Below are 26,279 nucleotides of genomic sequence, written 5' to 3'. Positions count from 1 at the left end.
TTGTAGGAGCACCAGGAGGGGGTGAGATGACCAGGGCCCAGTACTGGATCGATAGACGACTCTGGGAGCCAGGACTTGGGGGAGCAGCTAGTGGAAGTGTTTTTCCTTAAAGTGATTCTAAAATGCAAATGTTTTTTTAAATAACAAACATGTTATACTTACCTGCTTTGTGCTATGGCTTTGCACAGAGCAACCCCAATCCTCCACTTCCAGGGGCCCCCACTGCTGCTCCTGGCTCCTCTCCCCTGCTGATTGCCCCCTTGCTCCTGAGCCGGCTCTGTGTGTCCACTGACACACAGAGTGTGGCACAACCCTGCCTTCTGCTCTTACCTCACTGGCTGTGATTGACAGCAGCAGAAGCCAATGGCTCCTGCTGCTGCCTCTCTGTACAATGAAGAGGGAGAGAGCTGAGAGAACCTCTGCTTTAGTGCACATAGCTGGATATAGATTAGGCTCAAGTAAGTATTTAGAGGGGGCTGTGGGGGGAGCTGCATGCAGAAGGCTTTTTTATCTTAACCACTTAAGCCCCGGACCTTTAGGCAGCTAAACGCCCAGGCTAGGTTTTGTGATTCGGCACTGCGTTGCTTTAACAGACAATTGCGCGGTCGTGCGACGTGACTCCCAAACAAAATTGACGTCCTTTTTTTCCCACAAATAGAGCTTTCTTTTGGTGGTATTTGATCACCTCTGCGGTTTTTATTTTTTGCGCTATAAAAACAAAAATAGAGCGACAATTTTGAAAAAAATTCAATCTTTTTTACTTTTTGCTATAATAAATATCACCCAAAAACATTTTTTTTCCCTCAGTTCAGGCCGATATGTATTCTTCTACCTATTTTTGGTAAAAAAAATCGCAATAAGCGTTTATCGATTGGTTTGCGCAAAATTTACAGCGTTTACAAAATAGGGGATAGTTTTATTGCATTTTTATTATTTAATTTTTTTACTACTAATGGCGGCGATCAGCGATTTTTTTCGTGACTGCGACATTATGGCGGACACTTCGGACAATTTTGACACATTTTTGGGACCATTGTCATTTTCACAGCAAAAAATGCATTTAAATTGCATTGTTTATTGTGAAAATGACAGTTGCAGTTTGGGAGTTAACCACAGGGGGCGCTGAAGGAGTTATGTTTCACCTAGTGTGTGCTTACAACTGTAGGGGGGTGTGGCTGTAGGTCTGACGTCATCAATCGTGTCTCCCTATAAAAGGGATCACACGATCGATGCAGCCGCCACAGTGAAGCACGGGGAAGCCGTGTTTACATACGGCTCTCCCCGTTCTTCAGCTCCGGGGAGTGATCGCGAGGGGGCGGCTATTCGAATAGCCGCGCCCTCATCCCGGATCGCTCCCCGACAATTTCCGACCGCTGCATGTACCGGGGGGGGTCCCGATCCAAGCCCCGACCCGCGGAAAGGCAGGGACGTACATGTACGCCCATATGCCTGTACATGCCATTCTGTGGACGCACATATACATGCGGCGGTCGTTAAGCGGTTAAGCAGTTGTATACCCCTCTTTGTCATTTTTTACCTACAGGTAAGCCTATAATAAAGCTTACCTGTAGGTAAAATTAATGTTTCCTAACCAAGCACTGTTTAGGAGATATTCGCCCTGCATGCAGCCCCTGATGTCAGCGGTACATGCACTCTGAAGGTCTGGGTATCGTGCTGGAACTTCAGAGCTTCTTGTGAGAACGGAGGGCTCCCATGCATATGTGGGAGTGACATAATTTGCGGCTCTGGGCTCTCACAGTGCCAGAGCCCACAAACCCGGAAGAAACGCCAGGGGAACATGTGAGCCCCCATAGTGGCGACTTGGCGCCACTGCAGGGGCTTCATTCGAAGGTCAGTATTTCATCATGTGCTAGTATGGGATGCATACTAGCAGATTATGCCATTGTGTTGCAGGTTTTTTGTTCTTTTTTCCATCGGTCACTACCCCTTTAATGCATAGAATGCATTAGGGTAAAAAAAAAATTGTACCCTTATAACCACTTTAATCCATTAAGGTGGAAAACCTTTTGACTTTAGAACCACTTTAAATGTCAACATTTATAATTTACTCTATTAGGTCACACATTCAGGTTTTTCCTACAAAAAACAGGTCAGGACATTTTTACCATTCTGTAGATGTTCTGCGATAAAGTGCTTGTTTCTTGGTAAGATTTGTTACTTCTGTTTTGGATTCTTGCCAGCTTCGCATTGAACTGAAAGAAAAGTACAGCCTATAAAACTGTGTATATATACGTAAAAATTACCATAAAAAATGATTTAAAAATGTTCCATTCATATAATATACATAACTGTGATGGCTCTTGTTTACAAGGACCTGTGTACACAACCTTTTTAGATTATAAATGGTTAGTGTTGACTTCCTTGGTTTATCTGCATTTGACTTGAGCTGGATGCGTGCTTTGACTGCAAGTTTGAAGATTTCAGTTTTCTCTGATTGTGTAGTGTGGATGATCATTCCTGGCCTGCTTTACTTTGTATTTCTTTGGAAGCAGCCAGTCCTATTGAGATCCAATCCTCCTATTTCAAAAGTTTGCCAGTTTGGGATTTACTGCTAAAGTCCTGTACAGTATATTGCATTTGTCCAAACCCTTATGCCACATACACACCGTCGGAATTTCGGATGGAAAAAGTCAGATGGAATTTCTTCATCGGATATTCCGATCGTGTGTTTGCCCCATCGGACTTTTTCCTTTGGAAATTCCAACGGAGTAAGAAATAGAACATGTTCTCAGACGGAAAAAAACATGCATGCACGGAAACAATTAGACGCATGCTCGGAAGCATTGAACTTAATTTTTCTAGGCTCGTCGTAGTGTTGTACATCACTGCGTTTTTGACGGTCGGAACTTGGTGTGACCGTGTGTATGCAAAACAGCTTGAGCGGAATTCCGTTGGAAAAACCTGTCTGCGTTTATTCTGATCGTGTGTACGAGGCATTACATTTGAGCAGCATATGAATGAAAACACACAAGGTGGTGATTTTGATGTCATCTGCCCTCCTCTCTGCCTCCAATCAGAGAACACCTTGTATTCACTGAAAAAAAATACAAGACAAATGGAGAATGGGGAAGGTACAGGAGTGGGGGACTGCTTGCCTGCCACTATGCAGGTCTGGTATAGTATGCTAAGGGTAAGTTGTAATTAGATGTTAGGTCCCGTTTTCACAAAAGTCCCTCCTCATGGATGTAGTCAGTGGCCATATTAATGCCAGTGTGAGGGGAGCCCACAAGGTTGGGGGCATGAGAACTAAACACCACTCGAGCTGCTAGGATGTACATAGTGTGACAGAGAGAGGCTCTGTTACTATAAGTTTATAGGAAAAGCTGACTCAGGAGTCTGATTAAGGGTTAATGCAAGGTTCAGAACTAGCATCTCTCCAGATTCTGTAGTTCTGAATCAGAACATTCAATCCTGGGTCCAGGTTTTGCTAGATGCCTGCAACCTGACTCACTACACAGCTTCCAGACAGAGGTCTCATCAAGGGGTCAGAGGACCCAGCCCCAAGGCGGCGGATCTCAAGAGTCAGGTCGGCTCCTACTATCAGGGGTGTCAGAAGAACCCCCGATTCCTAGGCCAGAGGTGGGTCATGCAGCAGGGTGCTGCAACTGAAGGCTAGAGAGCCAAGTGTGCGAAAGAGCTGAATGACACAGTCAAAAAACTGGTAAGAGGAGCAGCAGTGCTGCCAACACATGGACGTCCTCCCAGAATCGCGCTCCCGAGGACCCGGCGCATAACACGGATCGCGGTAAATTGTTGCTGATAGCGGCTGTTTACCACGTGATCCCTTCCGTCCAATGACGGAGCGATCACATGTAAACAAACCGGCGTCATTTGATGACGCCGGTTCTCCCTCCTCTCTCTGTACCGATCGGTACAGTGTGAGAGGAGGGTGGGTGTCAGCAGCACTGTGGGCTGGATCTGTGGCTATTGCAGTCACAGATCCAGCCATCCCTGCTCAGCCATCCCTGCAATACCCTGTGCAATACTCTGCAATACCCCTGCGCAATACTCTGCAATACCCCTGCGCAATACTCTGCAATACCCCCTGCGTAATACTCTGCAATACCCCCTGCCCAATACTCTGCAATACCCCCGCACAATACTCTGCAATACCCCCGCACAATACTCTGCAATACCCCCGCACAATACTCTGCAATACCCCTGCACAATACTCTGCAATACCCATACTCTGCAATACCCCCTGCGCAATACTCTGAAATACCCCCGCACAATACTCTGCAATACCCCGAACAATTTTCAGATATTGGCACCATAGCTTGTGGACGCTATAACTTTCAAAAAGACCAAATAATATTCACCAATTTGTACTTATTTTTACCAAAGATATGTAGAAGTTAAAATTTTGGCCCAAATTTATGAAGAAAAAATACTAATTTGCTAAATTTTATAACAGAAACAAAGAAAAATTCATTTTTTTACAGAATTTTCAGTATTTTTTCTTTTATAGCGCAAAAAATTTAAAACCCAACGGTGATTAAATACCACCAAAAGAAACCTCAATTTGTGGGGAAAAAAGGACAAAAATGTCATTTGGATACAGTGTTGTATGACTGAGTAATTGTCATTCAAAATGTGAGAGCACCAAAAGATGAAAATTGGTCTGGTTATTAAAGCGGGGTTCACCAGAAATTTTTTTTTTAACATTAGATTGAGGCTAATTACGGGAAGCAGAATCGGGTGTTTTTTTTTAAATCAATGCAGTACTTACCCTTTTAGAGATAGATGTTCTCCGCAGCTTCCGGGTATGGTCTTCGGGACTGGGCGTTCCTATTTGATTGACAGCCTTCCGACGGTCGCATACAGCACGTCACGAGTTGCCGAACATCGGCGCGGCTCTATACGGCGCCTGCGCACCGACGTTCGGCTACTTTCGGAAACTCGTGATGCGCTGTATGCGACGGTCGGAAGGCTGTCAATCAAATAGGAACGCCCAGTTCCGCAGCCCATACCCGGAAGCGGCGGAGAACATCTATCTCTAAAACGGTAAGTACTGCATTGATTTAAAAAAAACACCCAGATCTGCTTCCCGTAATTAGCCTCAATCTAATGTTAAAAATTGATTTTTTGGGTGAACCTCCACTTTAAGGGGGTTTAAGTGCCCAGTGGTCAAGTGGTTAAATATAAATACAAACAAATCAAATAATTATGTTTTCACTATCTGTGTTTATATCTTTTGAACTGATATGATTTTGTAAAAAATAAAGAAATAAAATAACATATATACCGTTGCTGTGACAAAATACAAATTCCCCAGCTTTATGTAATATAATATTTAATCAAATAAAATATGACTTTTGGTTTGTGCAATTCCAATCAATGTAATGACTAATTATTACCTCTATCTGCTGTTTGATCAGCTCGCTTTGTTTTTCTTTCTCTTGAGTTTTTAGTTGTCGAGTTAACTCAGATATTTCTATCTCCTTCTTAGAAAGCAGCTTACTTTTTTCCTCTTCTTTAAGCAACACTGTGTATAAAATATAGAATTGACATTCTGAGCAAAAATTGACTAGCAAACATTTATTATATTGCAGCTTACCAATTCCTAGATGTAATGGCTGCATTTGTTTCCTTTTTTAGGCTTTCTTTCTTCTGTTTTTATCTAGTCAATAAGTCTGTTGTTTTTCAACAGAAAAGCTTTCTTGCAATTACAGGAATGAGACAGACCATTTAACACTAGCAGGGATACCTAAAATGGCCAGCTTTTATTTCTTTGTGTAAAAACTTTATCCCAAAAGTGAGAAAAAAAAAAACAGTTTTTCGTAACTGCTTATAAAGTATTAGCTGGAGTTCAGCTTCAATTTGTTGGTGTACTTAAAGTGTAACTCCACTTTTCTTTAAAAAACAAAAAAAACACTCCCACTCTCTGCTTATCCATAACACAGGTGGAGGTGTTCTGTAGTTTACAGAGATACAGTTGCTGAGAGCAATGGTAACTATTGATTTCCTGTGCTCTCTTCCTCTTCTAACTGTTAACTATCTTAGTGCAGACTTCTGGGAAAATTGGTGAGCCAATCACACAAGCAGGAAATTATGTTTCTGGGGGGCGTTCTGTACACATTCTGTGTACAAAACTCCTCTAGGTAGCCATATTGCATAGCATTTTCAGAAAATTACAGCGATTGAACATTAAAAAGAAATTTTTAATAACATTCAATTACAATATGACTTGTGTCGCAGTTATATGTGTAGCGCCCTGCTACTGTTCATAGCTGGTGCTGCTGTAAATTTAGAGGGTGGTCAGAGAGTTAGTTGCCTCCCGTGTTTATTTGGCTAAATTCAGGGCCTCTGTTCCAGCTTTGGCTGTACTTTATGTGTCCACTGTCGTTGTCTGGGGAGCTGGTCCCACCCCGGCCCGACAGGTGGCAGCAGTAGGGTCAAGGTAGTGGATATTCTTCCCCGGCGGCCAATCAGTGGGAGTTGATCGCCTCACTGTGCATGCTGGGGAGGGGTATTTAGGGGGCAGACGCCATTGGTGGGGGTCGTTGTTGTTGCCGCCATCCGCCTGGGCAGTCATCCCACCACCCCCGTGTGTGGCCCTCCTGGCCGGGGTGTGTGTTTCAATGTTCCTGGCTCCGGGACAACATTGGTCCGGAGCAAATAATCTGCTTTGTGGGCTCAATGGGTAGACTGAGTCTGAGGTTGCAGAGTTGTCCTGTGCTGTCCGTCCTGAGGGAGGAAGCCGACCAATGAAGAACCTGTCTGGGAGAATACCGAGCACGAGGCTGGTATCTCAGGAGAGGCCTACTGCTTCATCGAAGGACACATCGTTTCTGAGAGGCTGGACGATGATCGCCTATCAGTCCTGAAATAAAAAAAGCTGTTCAGGGGAGATCCGGGTGCTTAATCCAGTGTTGAGAAGGATTTTGGACCGAGAATACCTCCACCTTTGGGAAGGTCTGCGGCAGAGACTTTGCTAAATTTCCGAGTGACACTCTGGCTGCTAGGCCGGTGAGAGAGGCCTATCCAGGTGCACTATACCCACTCTGGCTAGAGTGGCGACGAAAGTTGTTGTTGGAAGCAGGACTGTTTCCGAAACCCAGTTATACGCCTGAATCCAGTACCTACCACTACGTCTAACTTTTCACCTACTACTTCTTTTACCATTTTTACCCTGTTGGGTAATAAGGACAGGAAAAGATACCTACAGTGTGGACATTGACTTTCTTACAGCTCTCATCCAGTACCCTAGACGCCGGAGAATTAGAGGTAACATGCCACCCAAATCAAACCAGCAGCTACATATACGCTATATATATATATATATATATTTGTTTTTGCTATTTTTTTACCCTTTAGAAATGCCAGTCCATCTAACACTCCCCTCCCCCCAGGTTACCAATGCTGCTGTGCAAAATTGCACCCTGTGCTCCTTCATCCAGAGTGGGGGCACTCGAATACAGGAGGTGTGTTACTGGCCAGATGACCAGGTGAAAACAGAGGGGAAAAAAGCCTAAAAAAGAAAACTAATGCAGCCACCACATCTAATAAATCAGTAAGCTGCCATATATTACATTTTTGGTTTTGGAGTTTAATACTAATAGAAAACAAGCCTACTCTTACTAACCATTCGAGACAAAAATATGTCACTGGGGAGCCCACACTATACACTTGTTTGATCTGACAGGTCAAGTCCTCCAATAGAAAATAAAAAAGAGCAAAACCTGCTGCAAACATGAATCTATATCTGTCCCAGAAATATTAATGTATAATATATAAATTACAAATATAAAATGTTTTTGATCAAGAAACAAGAAGTTAAATACAGTATTTATCAGAGTATAACACGCACCTTAACTTTAAAGCCCTGTACACACGATCAGTCCATCCGATGAGAACAGACTGAAGGATCGTTTCATCGGTTAACCAATGAAGCTGACTGATGGTCTAATGTGCCTACACACCATCAGTTAAAAAAACGATCGAGTCCAACGCTGTGGCGTAAAACACAACGACGTGCTGAGAAAAATGAAGTTCAATGCTTCCAAGCATGTGTCGACTTGATTCTGAGCATGCGCGGGATTTTAACCGATGCTATTGCATACTAACCGTCTGTTTTGACCTATCGGTTAGGCGTTGATTGGTTCAATTTTAAAGCAAGTTCTATTTTTTTGGACCGAAGAATAACTGACCGATGGGGCCCACACATGGTCGGCTTTGACCGATGAAACGGTCCTTCAGTTCGTTTTCATTGGTTTAGACGGATCGGGGGAAGATTCACAAAGGGCGTCCTAACTTTGCGGCGACGTAGCGTATCGTGTTTACACTACGCCGCCGTAAGTTAGCGAGGCAAGTACATGATTCACAAAGTACTTGCCTGCTAAGTTACGGCGGCGTAGCGTAAATCGGGCGGGCGTAAGGGCGGCTAATTCAAATTTGGCTGAGGGGGCGTGTTTTATGTTAATGGGGCTTGACCTGACGTGATTGACGTATTTTACGAACGGCGCATGCGCCGTCCGCCTACATATCCCAGTGTGCATTGCGGCTAAGTACGCCGCACGGTCCTATTGATTTCGACATGGACGTAAATGACGTAAAACCCTATTCACGGACGAATTACGCAAACAATGTAAAATTTTCAAATTTCGACGCGGGAACGGCAGGCCATACTTAACATTACTATTCCAGCTATTTGATGGAATAACTTTAGGCCTGCTAATGCGTTACGTAAATGGCGTATCTGTACTGCGTTGGCCGGGCGTACGTTTGTGAATAGGCGTATCTAGTGATTTACATATTCTACGCCGACCGCAATGGAAGCGCCACCTAGCGGCCAGCCTAAATATTACACCCTAAGATAGGACGGCGCAAGCCATTGTATCTTAGATAGGTTTAGGTGTATCTCAGTTTGAGAATACACTTAAACTTAGGTCGACACAGATTCCGAGTTAGGTCGGCGTATCTACTGATACGCCGGCCTAACTCTATGTGAATCTAGCTCATTGTGTGTACAAGGCCTAAGAGGGAAGTTTTGGGAAAAAAACTTTCCACAGCCACCTGTGTATAACACGCAGGCACAGTTTACCCTCTATTTTCAGGGTAAAAAAGTGAGTGTTATACGCCAATAAATACAGTAAATGTAAATCCAATCACTAAAATGTCACATAAGCTTTTACATAGTAATAACATTTCAAAGATTATTTCAGTCTTCTTGAATGTGCAGCTTTCCTTTTAAATAATACCAGATGATGCCACAATGAAGGTCCCTGCTTAGGCACTTCCTATGATAGCCTTCTGCCTTCAGTGCCATCTCTCCACTGCTACTAAGGACTAGACATGTGCATTCGTTTTCGTCCGAATGCATTTTCGTCCGAATTTCAGGTATTTTCGTTATCGTTTTAACAAACGATAACGACAGTACAGAAAACGAAAACCGAAAGATCCAACATAAACAAATGCTTTATTTTTGTTTTCGTTGCAGTCGAATGTGCCTAACCTTAACTCTATTAGTCCAATATTATTTTTTTTAAAGATTCTGTCGAATCTTTTTTTTTTTTCTTCTTAGAACATTCGACAGACACCATAAGCCTTCAATGACAGATTCGACCCTAATTGTGCCTAACCTTAACTCTATTAGTCCAATATTATTCTACATAGAGAGAAAAGATTCAACATTATAGAGACATGAAGAAGAGTCGACATAGAGAGAAAAGATTTGACATAGAGAGACATGAAGATTTGACAGAGAGACATGAAGATTTGACAGAGAGACATGAAGATTTGACATAGAGAGACATGAAGATTCGACATAGAGAGACATAAGGAGTCAAATTTTTTTTTTTTTTTTTTTAAAGATTCTGTCGAATCTTCTTTTTTTTTTCTTCTTAGAACATTCAACAAACACCATAAGCCTTCAATGACAGATTCAGATACAGATGCATTTTTTTAACGAAAACAAAATAAATAAAAACAAATTTCGAGAGTAACTAAATAAATTTATTTTTGGGACGAAAATGAAATTACGAAACTAAATATTTCAGTGTGCACGTCTACTAAGGACCATATACCCAGCCTCACCAGAGCACCCTCATCTCTCCCTTATTTCTACTTCCTATGGTAGCAAGACAACATTAATGTCCCTATTTCATAATTGTGTTCCTGCCTTGTCAACCTATAAAAAACGAACCCTATCAAGAAACCTGCCTTGGCAATGACCTGCTGCCACTGTTGGAGCTTATTCATGTAGACATGTAGTGGTTGCACAAGGACTGAAGGTGATTAGCACCAATGAGTGCTTTTTGCAATTGGTGATCAGTGGAGGTCATAATATACCCCCACCCTTTCATTGGTGGTAAGTGGCATTGATAAATGACCCCCCTTTTATTGCTGGTTAGTGGCAAAAATAATTGTGACCTCCTTTCATTGGTGGTCAGTAGCATTGATAATTAACCTCCCCTTTGGTTAGTGGTCAGTGGCAGCGATAATTACATGCCCTTTCGTTAGTTTTCAATAGCAGGGTTAATTGTCATTCATCATTGGTGGTCAGTGACATAGATAAATAACTCCCCTTTCATTGGAGGTCAGTGGCAGGGATAAATGCTTCCCTTTTATTGATGGTCACGACAAGGATAATTACCCCCCCCCCCCCTATAATTGGTGGTAAGTGGTAGCCCCTTTTTCACTGGGTTTCAGCGGTAGAGATATTTAACCCTCTTTGATTGGTAATCAGTGGCAGGTATATTTATTATTTACCCCCTTTTATTGGTGGTCAGGGGAAGGCATAAATCACCCTCCCCATTCATTGGTGGTTAGTGGCAGAAATAGTTACTCCCCTTTTATTGATGGTCATCGACAGATCTATAAACCCATCCTTGCGGGCCAGTGGCAGTCATAATACCATCCCCTCCCTTTCATTGGCTGTCAGTGGCAGAGATAGTTACCCTCACTTTTTATTGGTGGTCAGGGGGCAAGCATAAATTACCTGTCCCTTTGATAGGTGATCAGTGCCAAGATAAAATACAGATGCTTTAGGTAAGCTTGCACGTTGCCCATGCAGTGAATAGCAACATTTACATACCTGCTGCTCTGCTCAGCTTTATGTACTTACCTTTTCTTTGCCCCATCATCGTCAGATTAGCTGCCAGCAGCTAGTGATATATTTGATGCTTATGGGTATGGGGGAGCATGTGACTCTTGCTTCCATGTGAAAATGCTGGTGTTTTTACTCTACTGCCAGATGGGGACAGGAAGAGAGTCCATAATAGAAAAGAGGGGAGAGTGAAGAGAAGGTGAGTAAGAACAGATGAGGAGGGGGGCAATTTTGTAAATATGTTGTTTTGCCCTTCATTGTCACGAGAACCACAAAGTGTCAGAACGTTTTGGCATTTTTATAAATCATGGATGGCAGCAGAGTGAATTGTATGTGTCGTATCATTTTTTGTCAGTAAAAGCGGAGTTGTCCTTTAAATTAAAGTCTCTCTATATCTGCCTGGAAATAAACTTTCAGTACATATCTGCTAAATGCTATGAAACCCACATTTGGTCTCCACCTCACAACACTTCTTCTCCATTTGCGCCTTAAACTCTTCCTCCTTGTCTCGCATTTCATGTGTTAGTAATTCCATCTTGCCCTTGTAGTCCTGAATGAAACATGTAATTAAAGAATAAATCTGCTATAATCGTAAATGCAAGAAGTTATTCAACTTTATATAACCAATCAACCAATTACCCAACACTTCCTTTCTTTGCAAATGTAGAGAATGAAGATCATATGTTTCTGTTTGTGTGGCCAAATCATTTTATACCTTTAAATAGAGTAAGGAAGATTCCCCCCCCCCCCCCTTCAGGTTATTTTTTTTTACTATCCGTGTCCCACTAGGAAGATTCCCCTTCACTTTTTATCCTGGATATGCAACAGAAAATAGGCATAAACTCTAAAGTGAATTAGACCTACTAAGGAAGCTAACATAGGACAATGCTAACATTTTGGATTTTTTATCACTTTCTCTTTCAAGGACAATGATTACCTGGACAAATAGGCGTGATTCTTCCCACCGGGGACAAAGACAGCTATACAAACTGGACAGGGGGGTCTAACCCTTTCCTATAGCATTCAAAACTAAAAAAAATGCTTAAACGTACACTTAAATATGCTAATTATATGTAAAAATATTACAATAATCTGACACCATGAAAAAAGTCTGTACCATCACCCTGGCTATCAATAGGGCATAAACATTCCAAAACCATTAATCATGGGAGTAGAGTTTTTTCTAGTCTGGTCAGGTTTGATATGCTGTTGGAAAATTTGCCATACACTGGCTGAACCATGAATGGTACTCAGTATTGCGTAACATACAGGGAGTAAATTTACAAGTAAACTTTTAGGAACATTGGTGCACATAGAATATGGTGCAACTGTGCATTGTAACCAATCAGCTTGTAGGTTGTATTGTCAAAGCTTAAATGAATGCGCTGAAGTTAGAAGTTGATTGGTTACTATACACAGCTGCACCATATTCTGTGTGCACCAGTTTTAGTAAATCTCCCCCATTGTGCCAATTGTCAGATTTGTACATGTGCCCATACACATGCATGTTTATGTGCACAGAAACCTAACCAGGAGACTAGCTTCACAGTGTGTGTGCAGACATGCATGTAGGAGGGCCTCTGGCTTCTAGGTTGTTAAGCCAGTTGCCAGGTATGGGACCCCACTGTCTCTATATACACTTGAGTCGGTCTAGGTCAGGTCAGGAGTCACAATTCACACTTTTCCCAATGCCCACAAAGCCTCAACTTCCCAGTGATTTCAGGTTTAGTCCATAGGAAATCCCACCCAACACCTGGGGCCCAGATGGTGGGGGTGTGTGCCTGGGAAACCTTCTTGGCCACCGCTGGACCTTCCGTCACTAAACCACCACTCACACCCAACTCGAACCAGCTGATGGATCTCTCCTTCCCCAAGGAATAGGCTGTGCCTCTGCATCTCAAAAAGATCTTTTGACCATTCCAGCATATTTAACAGCAGCAACACTCAACAGTCCTGGCTGCTGCAAGATTGTTACCTAGCCAAGTGTAGCACCCTCCTAGAGGGGTGCTAGGATCTGTTAGATTTTGTGCTTGCTCACTGTGTTCAGTGGAGCTGGGTGTGTTTTTATTAGTTTTGTTAACCAGTGTGGCAGTAATTATTGAGTTAGGTAAATTAAGTTGTGCTTACTGTAACCAGTGCAGTTAATTAATCAGGCCAGTTCAGTGTTCTAAGCTGCCGCCACTCTGATACCACCCTCTGCTTTCCAGAGAGCTGTGAGAATTCTCTGCAAGAATGATGAATGCAGCTCTGCCCAATCCCAGGGAGCAGGGCCCTGAAGGCTGCTGGGAAACTGAATAAATACTGTAAGAGACTGAGTTTCTGGGTCTTTTCCTGCAGAGGATCAGTCCAGCCTGGGGGGCTACAGCCTCTCTCCAGGACAGGCAAATCACACTGTCTCTTGGTGCCAAACTCACCTAAGTCTCACACGGGGGTGGGTAACTCCTCCCACTTTGAGTTCTATTCTGGGCATGTTGCTTGAGCACGTAACTCAGTTGCATGTGCGGCCAACGCCTTTAGCAAACAACCTGACCTTAACCCCTTCTTCACAAGCACAGTCCAACACTTTGACAAATTTCAGACTCTCAATGGCGATATAAAGTCTTAGGCCCCATACACACGATAGAATCCATCCGCTGAAAAATCCCAGCGAATGGGTTTCAGCGGATAGATCCTATGGTGTGTACACTCCAGCGGATCTGTTTCCGCGGATATTTATCCCCTGGGATGGATTTCCAGCAGATAAATATTTGATGACATGCTATCAAATCTATCCGCTGGAATCCATCCCAACGGATGGATCCGCTGGTCTGTATAGACTCACCGGATCCATCCGTCTGAAGGGATCCCCCGCATGCGTCGTAATGATTCGACGCATGCGTGGAATTCCTTATATGACAGCGTCGCGCACGTCATAATCGCGGCGATGGCGCGACAAGTCATCGCCAGAGGATTTCGGCGCGGATTTCAATGCGATGGTGAGTACACTCCATCGCATGGAAATCCGCACAAATCCTCGAGAGAATTTATCCGCAGAAACGGTCCGCTGGACCGTATTCACGGATAAATCCTCTCGTGTGTATGGGGCCTTAGTGTCGTTGCCAGAGGTAACAGCCAATCCCGGACGAACTCCCACGTGTAGCTCCGAAGGAGCTGCTGGTTTGTTTTGGGTGGCATGTTACCTCTATTACTTCGCCGTCTAGGGTATACGATGAGAGTTGAGAAGAACTGCAATGTCCACACTTTGGGTGTCTTTGTCTGTGCTTTATTGCCCAACGGGGTAAAAAAATAAAAGTAATAGTTGAAGAGGTAGAAGGGGCAATAGGTAGTAGGTTCAGGTTTATAACTTTGTTCGGAAACAATCCTGCTTCCAGCAATGTAACTTTCATCGCCACTCTAGCCAGAGTGGGTATTGTGCATCTGGATAGGCCTCTCTCGGCAGCCTAGCAGTCAGAGTGTCACACGGAAACTTTAGCAAAGTCTCTGCCACAGACCTTCCCAAAGGTGGAGATGTATTCGGTCTAGAATCCTTCTCAACACAGGATTAAGCACCCGGATCTCTCCTGAATAAACTTGTAAACTCAGAACTGACGGGCGACCATCACTCAGCCTTTCAGTAATCGTTCGTCCTTCGATGAAGTTCAAGGCCTTTCCTGAGATACCAGCCTCGTGCTCGGTGCTTTCCAAGACAGGTTCTTCATCGGGTGGCTTCCTCCCTCAGGATGGACAGTACAGGACCACTCCATGAACATAGACCCAGTCTGGCTACCAGGCCTACATAGTAGATCACAACTCTGGACCAACATGGTACCGGAGCCCAGAACACCCGAACATGCACCCCCGGCCATGAGGGCCACACACGAGGGGTGGTGGGACGACAGAACAGCGATCGTCGACCCAGAACTAATGACGTCTATCCCTTAAGTGCTCTCCCCCAGCATGCACAGCGAGGCGATCAACCCCCACTGATTGGCTGCCGAGGAAAAACACTCAATACACCCTGACTCGACTGCTGCCACCCTTGGCCTGGGATGGTACCAACACCCCAGACAGCAATAGCGGTCACTCAAAATACAGCCATGGCAACAGAGGCCCAAATTTGGTAAAACAATACAGTCAGAGGTATTTAAGTCTCTGACCACCCTCTAAATTTAAGGCAGCGCCAGCTATGAAAGTAGCAGGCCGCTACATTGGCTTTTGGAATTTGCGAATGCAGCAATTTAGAAATCAGATGAAAGGTTTAGCACTGGGAAACACTTTTTGATAGATAAAAATTGCATTTTCTATACAACTATATAGATCAGACCAAAATGAGGGAAAAATGAAGAGGAATGAGGGACAGAGGGACATTGCTTTAAATCAGAGACAGTCACTCAAAATCAGGGACAGTTGGGAGCTATGAAACAATAAGTTCAAAAATATGGCAGAATGTACCAAAAATACAGTTGTTACACTTAATTAACTGTTCTCAATTGGCTTCTCTTTTCTCTTAAATATAGAGGGCCAGATTCCCAAATGAGATACGACGGCGTATCTCCTGATACGCCGTCGTATCACTGTTTCTGTCTATGCGACTGATTCATAGAATCAGTTACGCATAGATAGCCATAAGATCCGACAGGACAGGCTACCCCTTCAATGGACGGTATTTGTGGAGATTTCCATAATCTTGTAATGGATAGTCTAGCTGATAGGAGAATATTAGTCACAACCACTCTGTATGAGAAATGGACTGAGTCTATCGTCAAATTCAACAATGCCAAAGCAGGAGCAGGGGCTATCAATGTTTGGGAGATATCCGTAAGTATACGGAATATCGTCTTCCAGTAGGGTTGTATGAGAGGGCAAGTCCAGAGGATATGTAGAAGATCCCCTCTGTCTGTATTGCATCTCCAACAGGAGTCCAGCATAGAGGTGCTGAACGCCGATATTCTCGTGAGTGATATTTTTTGTGCGAGTTCCCAAAAGGCAGAGTTTCTGGTGGACTTGTATATGGAGCGGAAGGCTATCTGCCACTGTGACTCGGAAAAGGTGTGCCCCAGATCCGAGTCGCAGTGGAAGTGCGGTTTTGTCTTGGAGAAAGTTCTCTTCTGCTGAAAAACATTGTAAAAGAGGGAAATTCCCTTAATATGTGGCCTAGGATTGGTCAGAAATATCCATACCCCAGGAGGGATAGTGTAAGTTGGGTTAGTCATTTGGGTAAAGCAGTGTTTTATTCTAAGGTAGTTGAAGAGTTCTGTACATTGGAGGCTAAACTTCTCTTGTAGTTGCGAAAATGATAGCAGTGACCCGTCTTGGAGAATGTCTCCAAGGAATACTATTCCCTGAGATTTCCAATTTTGCGAGGGAAAGGTCCAACGTAAAGTGTTGTAGAGAGAGGGAGAGGTGGAGAAAATGTGAAATCATATGCGTTGCCCAGGTTCACTATTTTATGCCAGGCGTTGGCAGCTGCCTTCATCGTAGGGGGAAGTGATTCAGAGACAGGGATTCCAAGCGTAGTCCCCAGCAAACTAGCTTTTTAAATTATGATGTTGAAGTATGGCTGTCTCCAAGTGACCCCAAAGGGTCTCGAAGTTGAGTCAACACCGATGCCCAATAATAGTCTTTGAAATCTATAGATCCGACCCCACCCGCTAGTTTATGCTTGGTGAGCATGTGTTTGGCGCATTGAGGTTTTTTCCCCTGCCAAAGGAGTCTGTTGAGTAATGTTTGGAGTGATCTAAAGTAGGATTTTGGTATGGGGATAGTGCGAAAGAGATAAAGTATTTGGGGCAGGTACATCATTTTAAAAGCAGCTAACCTCCCTGACCAAGATAATTAGTGTTTAGCTAAACTTTGTATTTCTATTTGGAGCTTGGTAAGGAAGGGCTTGAAGTTGCTCGTGTATAAAATTTTCATTGTCCTCGTCAGCTTGATCCCTAGGTACGATATGTCGTGATCTGCCCAAACGAAGGGGCATTGATTTTGTAATAGGTTTTTGGAGGTGGCATCTAGTCCTAAGTCTAAAACATAAGATTTACTAGTGTTTACTTTATAGTAAGAGACTTTGCTAAACCATTGTAGAGTGTTGTGGGCCTCTACCAGGGAGGATGTGGGATTTGTTAGCATGAGAATAACGTCGTCCGCAAATAAACTAATCTTGTGATTTTGGGAGCCAATCTTAAAGCCAGTTATTTTGGGGTTCTGCCGAATGTGTTCTTCTAGGGGTTCAATCAATAGGTTGAAAATTAACGGGGAAAGTGGGCAACCTTGTCTCGTACCGTTGGTTATATCCCTGGTTTAGGAAGAGTAATAATTACTGCTTGTAGGGTTTCGCTTGGGAACGTAGAGGAGGAGACGATATTATTGAAAAGGGAAGTCAGGTGAGGGGCTAGAAGATTATCGTATTGCTTATAATATTCCCCTGTAAGGCCGTCAGGGCCCGGTGATTTACCCTTTGGGAGTGAAGCTATAGTTGCCAATACTTCGTTGTCTGTGAATGGGTCATTTAATCTGGACAACTGATCGGTCGTTAATTCCGGTAGTGCTGCCTGGTTAAGAAACGTATTAATGTCATCAGGGGTTGGTTTATGAGTGTCAGGGTCTCGTTGTAAATTGTAAAGGTCACTGTAGTAGTCGCTAAAGGCGTCCGCTATTTTCTGAGGGTCTCTGAGTTCCGCCTTTGTGTGAGGGTGGTATAAGTAGTCTATTTTATTTTTCGTTCTGCGACCCTTAATATGTCGAGCAAGAGCCTTGCCCGCTTTATTTGACGTGGAGTAAAAGACGGCTTTCAGTTTTCTCTGGATATGTTCGAACAGGGGCGGACTGACCATTGAGTCACTTGGGCACTGCCCGAGGGCCCTATGCCACTAGGGGGCCCCATCAGGGTTGCCAGGCTCAGTAAAACAAGGAACAGTATGTAAAAATCTATGTTTTTTTTTTAGATCTGTCCCTGATATGTCTGAAACTGAGATGCTTTTGATGTGAAAATCCCGAGATTTTATCTGCCCCGCCTCTGCACTGCCTCCTGGCGTGATGGCCATCTGTAAGCCCAGGGGCCCCATAATCTTCTATTGCCCGGGGGCCCCATGAGTTGTCAGTCCGCCCCTGTGTTCGAATGATTGTAGGAGAAGTAGTCTCAGTTCTTGTCTCAGGGATAAGATTTGTGCCGAGCGTGATGACAGAGTGTTTTTTTTGTTTTGTGTTTCTAGCTCATCTATTCATGAGGTGAGTGTGTCTATTCGCATTAGCCTCTTCCTTTTGTGTTGGGAGCTGATTTTTATCAATACCCCTCTGATAAATGCTTTTTGTGCATTCCACACCGCGCCCGGGTCAGACACTGAGCCTACATTGTTGTCAAAGTATTCCGTTAGTCGGTCCCTAAGTTCTGGAGTGTAGGAGGGGTGTTGCAGGATGTAATTGTTTGCCCTCCATAGATAGAATTGTTTTTTTTTCGGGAGATCTGCCAGAGAGATTGTAATGGGGGCATGATTCGACCAGGACGTGGTGTGGATTTCTGCTGCACAAATGTCTTGGAGTAACCACTTGTCTGTCAAGAATAAATCTATGCGTGAATATGTTCCATGGAAGGGAGATAAATAGGAGTAGTCCCTCTCCGTTCCATGCAAGCATCTCCATACGTCGAATAAGTCATGTTTGCTCATGAATGCCTTCAGAGGGGACTCTCTACGTTTAGTTGCTGAGGTGGAGTCTAAATGGACCTCCAGAACAAGATTGAAGTCGCCACAGAGAAGCAGACGACCTTGTCTTAGGGGATGCACAATTGACATTAATTTACGAAAAAAATCTCATCTGATTAGCATTCAGAGCATATGCGTTAACCAAAGTAAATTCAACATTGTTAATGGTACAAATAACAATGATAAATGATATTACGGACTGTTTCATCTGGAATGAGATGGAGTCCTTAATTGCAATCAGAACACCTCTCTTTTTAGATGTGAAAGGTGCCGAGAAGATCTGAGTGAAGTGTCTATGTTTGCATACAGGAGCCGCTGTAGAGATAAAGTGAGTCTCTTAAACACACAAGATATCACACTTTAGGTCCATGGCCGTCTTCCATAATGAGTGTCTTTTAGGTGGATGGTTGAGTCCATTGGCATTGATGGATAGTATGTTAAGTGGCATTGTTAGTAGAGTGCGCCCAATAGATGGGCCAGTCACTTACGGTTAGATGAAGGCTCCGGACACTTACTGCTCAGGACTTGGGAGTTACTGGCGCGCGATGAGAACGGAGGGCTCTGGAACGTTACAGGTATATGTTTCTCGCAAGGTGTATCTGTAAAAGGGCAGAGTTAGTCTGAGGGATTATAGCGAGCTACAGTCAAATCGGAATATGCCGATTATTCGAACCAGGTGGGGTATCCACCAACGAGAGCAACCGGTGGGATAGAGGGTGGATAATACCCAACTAAGCCACTATGAGGGGATCAAAGTCAAATCAGAGCAAAACGATACCAACAGAAACAAAAACAAAGATAGCAATGGAAAAGAAAGGCTAGTAGCCGAGGGAGTAAATTCTACGTAGATGTAGAGGCCCGGTGATTGTGAAAGCTGAACACCATTTCAGGTGGACTTCTTCTCAGGAGTGCGCCGCGGCGGGCGTGGCCCCCTTTGCACCAAAGGGGCTTCTGGAGGTTGTGGCGGGTCTGGAATAATCCCCCAGGAATGAAGTAGTTGGAGCCCATTTTCTAGGGTATGGATCACTTGTGATGCTCCATTTTTAGTAATGAGTAAGGATGCTGGGTAGCGCCATTTGAATTGGATCTTGTGGTTATGTAACCCTTTGGTGACCGGATTGAGTTGCCTCCTCAATTGTAAGGTGTATTTGGATAAATCAGTGTATAAGGAAACTCCTTCATAGGGCCCAGGGAGTGCTGGATTATTCCTGGCTGTCATGAGGAGTCTTTCTTTGATGTGAAAAAATGAACTCTCATTAGGACATCTTTGGGGACTGAGGCAACAAGGTGCGATGGCTTTGCGATCCTATGTATACGGTCCACAATCAAGTCCCTAGGTGATGCGTCAGGGAGAATTGTATGCATTAACTCCTTAGCGTATCTGGGAAGGTCAATTGGCAGGATCGATTCAGGGATTCCTCTCAGCTTTACATTATTTCTCCTGGACCTGTCCTCTAAGTCTGCTAACTTGCCCCTCAGCCAGGATTGTTCATCTTTTACATCATGTAATGAGTCTATAAGGTCATTCACAGTCGAGGTGCATTCCTCCATACTGTCTTCCAGATGTGACACCCTGTTATCAATAACATGCATATCAGCAGTCATTTTAGTGAACAAGGAGGACAAGTCTGTCATCAGTGATCCCTGTAATGATAGCAGCATGTCTTTTAGAGTTGTGTCTAGTACCGGTAGCCCTGATGTGGGGAAAGATGCCATTGAGGATTGCAGGGCTTGGTTTGATTTCAGGGGACTGAAGGCCTGGGTCTCGAGGAGCGCTGGCTGGTTATCCAGCCGCATGCAGGCTTTAGCCGGGCTGCCCGTAATGGGATTATCACCCGGTCTGGCCGTGGGGGATAGCGGAGGGTTCTGTGCGGTATTCTGCTCCGGATGCTCGTCAGGGAGATTCGTGTAGGCTGCTGGAGCCGCCGCGGCCATATTGGGTCTGACTGACCTTGTGCTGCGGCTTGGTAAAGAAGGCCGTCAGCTTTTGTGGCTGTAGATCCATCATCCTCTTCCGCGACATGGTTCTCCGGGATGTCTGGGCAATGCGGTAGGAGGATGGCTCTTGATAGCGCTGGGAATAGGGCCTGTGATGCTTCTCTTTCCCCCTCGAGCCGACGAGCACACTGTCTAAGCAGCCATCACCGGCGCTGGCAGACCACGCCCCCCAATTTCATAGATATTTGTTCCTGAGGCTGACCCTTGATTAGAAAGATGTTCCCAGCTTCCTGAAAAGCTAAATAGGAATCTGTTCTACACAGTTACTTGAAAAACTACACCAATACAATATATTACTATTCCTTTGTGAGAATCCCATAAATGCATAATTTTTTTATCATCACTAACAATCCATTTCACATACTCCCACTCAGGCTGATTAGAATAATTTGTTTGTAGAACACACAATGGTAAAGGTCAGCTCTGCACAAATACTTCCACTGGCTATCAACACACACAATTTTTCCTCCACATTCCAGACACAAGGGTACCTAATGTTCAGAAACGGTACTGGTTAATAAACTTTCAAAGAATTATATTTAAAAATACAGAACAACATCATGTACTGTAAAATTAAATTCCCATGATATAAACTGGGAAGTTAAACATATCATTGAAAAATATGCAGAACCAGAAGTTATCATAAGTGAAAACAAAAAAAAACAAAAACATTGATATAGGCAGCTGAATTTATATGCAAAACTTTACATTTATTTCTGTAAAAGTCAAGCTTTTGCTCACCCTCCAGCACCCAATTCCTCCCTATACTTCCTTATGGTCAGTAAATCTGCCTATGACCCTATAGCTGATCATTTGCGCCCCTGAGTTGAAAATAATGAGTCTCTTTGAAAAGAAAAACATTCCCTTCTTATACCATATTTTCAAGAGCTGCAACAAAAAGGTAATATGTGTAGTGGTATACAATCCTCTTATATGTAGGAAAAACGTCACAAAAAGTAAAAGGCTGTATTGCCAGGCATAAATAATCTATACGGGACAAAAATACTTTAAATTGCCACTTATAAAAGATACTTTGTGGAAATGGGACATACGGTTTCACAACTCAGATTTAGGCCGGGTTCACACTGGTACGAGAAACGCTCCGACATTAGGAACTAATGTCACGTGACGTATGAAAATCAATGTTTTCCTATGAGAGCCGTCTTAACTGGTCTGACAGAAGTCGGTCCGACTTTGAAAAAAGTTCCTGCACTACTTTGGTCCGACTTTGATCCTACTTCAGCCCATTGAATATCATTGAAGTCGGATCAAAGTAGGATACTTGTCCTAACCATCCGACTTGTGGCATCCGACATTGTGATTACAGCAGCAGTAAAAGGAATTTATCTCACACTGGGATTGTTTTGATTGGTCAAAAAACAAGTCAGACTATTACAAAGTCGGATCAAAGTAGTATCCTGTTCATGAAAGTCGGTTGGATGTCGGACCAATGTAGGACTGATGTAGGACTTATGTCGCAGAGCAAAGTAGGATGAAAGTTGCATGCCTGTCCTGTTGTATCAGTGTGAACCCAGCCTCAAGGTCATTGATGCAATCCCACATAATAGACGTGGAGGTATTCATGAACTTAGTTTACAGAAATTGGAAGTTCAGTGGATACGTCGTTTAGATACCTTACAACTGAGGGTCTTGTACTCTTTGATCTGCATCTTTTTTTGTAGTGGGATTATTTTTTTTCTATTTTCCTTTTTCAAATTTTATTTTGATAGATAGGGTGATTCTCTTTATTAAAAAGAAAAAAACTGTTTTTTTTTGTGTAGCAAGGTCTCTGACCTTGTCCAGTCTAATGAGGACCTCCAAGGCCAAAGATAGTTGTCATCCTTCAATATGTGGTGGGCTGTGAGGCATAGTGGGTGCAAAGATGGTGAAAGTCATTGGGCGCCAGACACTTCTTGGATGTAAAAGAGGTTTTATTTCTTTTGACAGTCCTTTTTGTATTTTGGGGGAAAGAGGGTTAGGGCCAGGACACCCTTAAGTAGTTATAGATTTAATTGGCAGACTCCAAGACTTCAATAGGAAGACAGCCGTGCAGGAAAAGGCTCCAGCAAGGCACCACATCTGCGCATGCTGGAATGCCGCTCCACTCCTCTCATATAACCTGCTATAAAGCCAACCATTGCCTCGGGCGACCCCCCACCTCCACCTCACAGCGGGACCATTATGGATCGGTTTGTGGAGTGCACCCACAACTGATCTGCCTTCTCTTCACTGCAATCAGTGGAAGACACGGCTGCCGCCGCAGCTAAGATGGAGCCCGCTCTCAGCACTGAAGAAAGGCTGCAGTCTCCCTCACTGCACACGACCCTGCCTCTCTGGCGGCCCTCCTAGCACCTACCCTGGCAGCTACTGTGGACTCTGCAGTACAGAGGGGCCTGGAGCAATTACACCTGGACCTCCAATCTCGGGCACAATGGATCACACAGGCTGAGGAACGAATCTCCTCTCTAGAGGATGAAGCTGCAGCCAGCTCTGCTACCCTGGCCCGCATGTCTAATTCACACAAAGATCTATGGGAAAAGCAGGATGATCTTGAGAATCACTCTCTGCTACCCAGCTCCCTGACATCTGCACCAGGCTTATACCTGAACAACTAGGCCTACGCACACCATATCAGCCAACATACTGATCATCGCACAAAACCCTGGGCTGTCATTGTGCGTTATCTTAATTATGCTGATAAGAATGCCATCCTGCAAAAATTCTGACGCTCTCAAGCCCTTACTATTGATGGCGCTGCTGCTCTTTGCAGATTATTCGATGGAGGTGATGAAACAGCGTAAAGCCTTCTCCGCGGTTAGCTCAACCTTATATCACAAACATGTCAACTGTACTCTGGCCTATCCAGCCATTTTGCATATTACTTTCCCAACCAGGACACATCTCACTTATACTTTGCCGGAGGAAGCAGAGCACTACGTCAATAGCGCTTCTGATATGGATACAACTGATCCTCCTATAAACAATGCCGAAAATTCCTTTGCATTGCCGCGACATCAACGCAGCCCCTATAAGCCTCCATACAAATGGGGTCACTTCACCAAACAAGGCAGGCAACCAGAGGTCCGCTGATACTCTAGCACTACTCTGGTCTCTACAATCCTTTTGGGTATTTTTTTTAGTTATTTTAATTATTTTCTCTCTGCGGCTCCCCAGTTGTTGTATTGGTCCACATTGATTGTATATTTTTACATACCGTAATTTACATTGCATGTTCCTTGCTTAGCGCTTAACAAAGGGCACCTCTCATAGGCCAGCTTTTTACTCCCTCTTTAGTTTGAACCATGGACCTCAATCACACCATCCTGCTTCCTTACTATGCAATGTGTAATTGGTAGCACTTTATTCAATAAAATGTGGTGTTTGGTGCACTTTAGATGTGATCACTCTCCATCATATTACATAGAGTTGGGCGAACAGTTCGAGCCAAGCTAAGGTTGGTCCGAACATAGCCTGTTCGCCCGTTTGGCGAACAGCCGGGGGGGGGAGGGAGGGGTAGTGTTCGCCTGCCAAGTGCCCCACAATGCGCTGCACAGTGCATTCTAGGGCCCAAATTGGGTGAAACAATGCACCTGACCGGTGATCAGAGCACAGTCAGAGCTATGATTGGACAAAGTCATGATGACTTTTCCCAATCATGGATCAGTGCTCATAGTCCCACCCCACATTATAAAAGGTTTCTTCCCACAGGAACCTTTTGCAGTGTGTTGTTAGAGTGGAGATAGATGGAGCAGGGCTCTGTTTGCTACTAGCAAGTTAGTGTGTTATTGTGACTCTGAGTGTAGAGTGTTAGTGTAGTGTGAGTATAGTGTAGTGTAGTGCAGGGGTAGCCTGTCCATTAAGGGTGCATGGGCGCCGCCCGCCCATCAATGCGTCTGGCCACTTGCAGGAATCCAGATGCATGGATTCTAATGGGGGGAGGGTGGGGGATTGAAGCACTTGATTGGAGCCAGGAGCCAATTAAGTAAATTTATCCTATAAGTGCCCCATCATTGATATTCGTGGGCGCAATAGTGCCCCATCATTAGTGTCAGTGGCAGGAAAGATGCCCCACTAATGATGTCAGTGGAAGGAATAGTGCCCCATAATTAGTGTCATTGGCAGGAATGATGTCCCACTGTTGATGTCAGTGGAAGGAATAGTGCCATATATCAGTGGAAAGAATAGTGCCCCATCATTGATATTTGTGGGAGCAATAGTGCCCCATCATTAGTGTCAATGGCATGAAAGATGCCCCACTAATGATGTCAGTGGAAGGAATAGCGCCCAATCATTAGTGTCATTGGCAGGAATGATGCCCCACTGTTGATGTCAGTGGAAGCAATAGTGCCTCATATCAGTGGGAGGAATAGTGACCCAAGGGTCTGGAAAAAGTCTAGCAAAGGGCAGCATCTGGCCCTCAGGCCACAGTTTGAAGATCACTGTTCTAGGCTACTGCACTTTATATATCACACTGTCTATTATAGGGCATTAATACATGATATACTGCTTTATTTTATACACATGACTCCTAACCCCACTGCAAGTCTACAGGACAGGGCCAATCTAACTGAAAGCAATCAACCCTCTGCACCTATTATTATGAAACACCCACTGCGCTGCTAGTAGCCAGGGGCCACATGATATGTGCCTAGGCCTTACATCTCATCTGGAAGCTCTGAAGCATTGTTTTTTTTTTTTTTGTATCCATGGCAAGGAAGAGGTACTTTTTTACTCAAAACAAATATGATTTTTTAATGGTGACATGTTCCATATTGATTTATGTGATCTGTGAATTTGAATGACAGGTCAGCTTTAAATAATCTCATAGAAGTACTGTGATTATGTCCTTTTTTTCCATATGAAAATCTTTATGGATGCTAAACATGCAGAAGACCCAGTACAATAACAAACTGACTAGGGAGATACCTCACTTTGGTTTCAGACCACAGTTATGTTTCATTGAAATAGATAAGTGGATAATGTCAGATCTATTTGACTTGTTTATTTAGCTAATTGCTCTCTGGATAACAAGGCACTTCCCTCAGCATAGGATATAAATTTGTTCTAAACAAAAATGTTCTTAGTATTGATGCATCTTATGGTGAGCCCCATTAAAACATTCCAAATGTTCTAATTAAACACAGGATCTGAGTATGTATTTCCATGTACTCATAGCATGACAATATAAGAATTATCTCCATACACAACAAAGCTGATGAGTTCTTGCTCTTTGCAGCTCAGCCAGACCTTGCACCTTGTTAATTTGAAATGGCAGGATAACAGACATTTCTGTCCAAGTTACAAGCCTCATTAAAACATGTATTTCCATATTTAACCAAGTGAAATATAAAACAAAACATGTATTCATCACATACCCAAAGAAGTAACACATAATGACCATTTCCTTAGCCGACAATAATGCGTCACACTTGACTTGCTGAACTTTTTTTTTCTGTTGGAGGCAGATTTTACTTTACAACACAAAATCTCAGTTGCACGACCTAATCTGATGTCATATAACCCTCCTACAACACAGG

The 26,279-nt window shown here is 43.8% G+C and overlaps 1 protein-coding gene across 1 annotated transcript in view; it reads right to left on the bottom strand.

Annotated features, from left to right (window-relative positions):
• CCDC152 (coiled-coil domain containing 152) overlaps window positions 1-26,279 on the bottom strand; it is a 65,485-nt gene that overhangs the window by 17,751 nt on the left and 21,455 nt on the right. Inside the window, exons 5-9 of the mRNA XM_040343821.1 lie at window positions 20,217-20,388; window positions 18,941-19,059; window positions 11,516-11,618; window positions 5,379-5,506; window positions 2,127-2,213 (exon numbers count right to left, since the gene is read on the bottom strand). Of these exons, the coding sequence (XP_040199755.1) occupies window positions 2,127-2,213; window positions 5,379-5,506; window positions 11,516-11,618; window positions 18,941-19,059; window positions 20,217-20,388 (609 nt within the window). The remainder of the gene's footprint in view (window positions 1-2,126; window positions 2,214-5,378; window positions 5,507-11,515; window positions 11,619-18,940; window positions 19,060-20,216; window positions 20,389-26,279) is intronic.

This window comes from Rana temporaria, chromosome 1, assembly GCF_905171775.1.
Source record: "Rana temporaria chromosome 1, aRanTem1.1, whole genome shotgun sequence".
In the NCBI taxonomy this organism is placed as follows: domain Eukaryota; kingdom Metazoa; phylum Chordata; class Amphibia; order Anura; family Ranidae; genus Rana; species Rana temporaria.
Note: the sequence above shows the minus strand (reverse complement) of the source record. Positions and strands in the feature narration are given on the sequence as shown.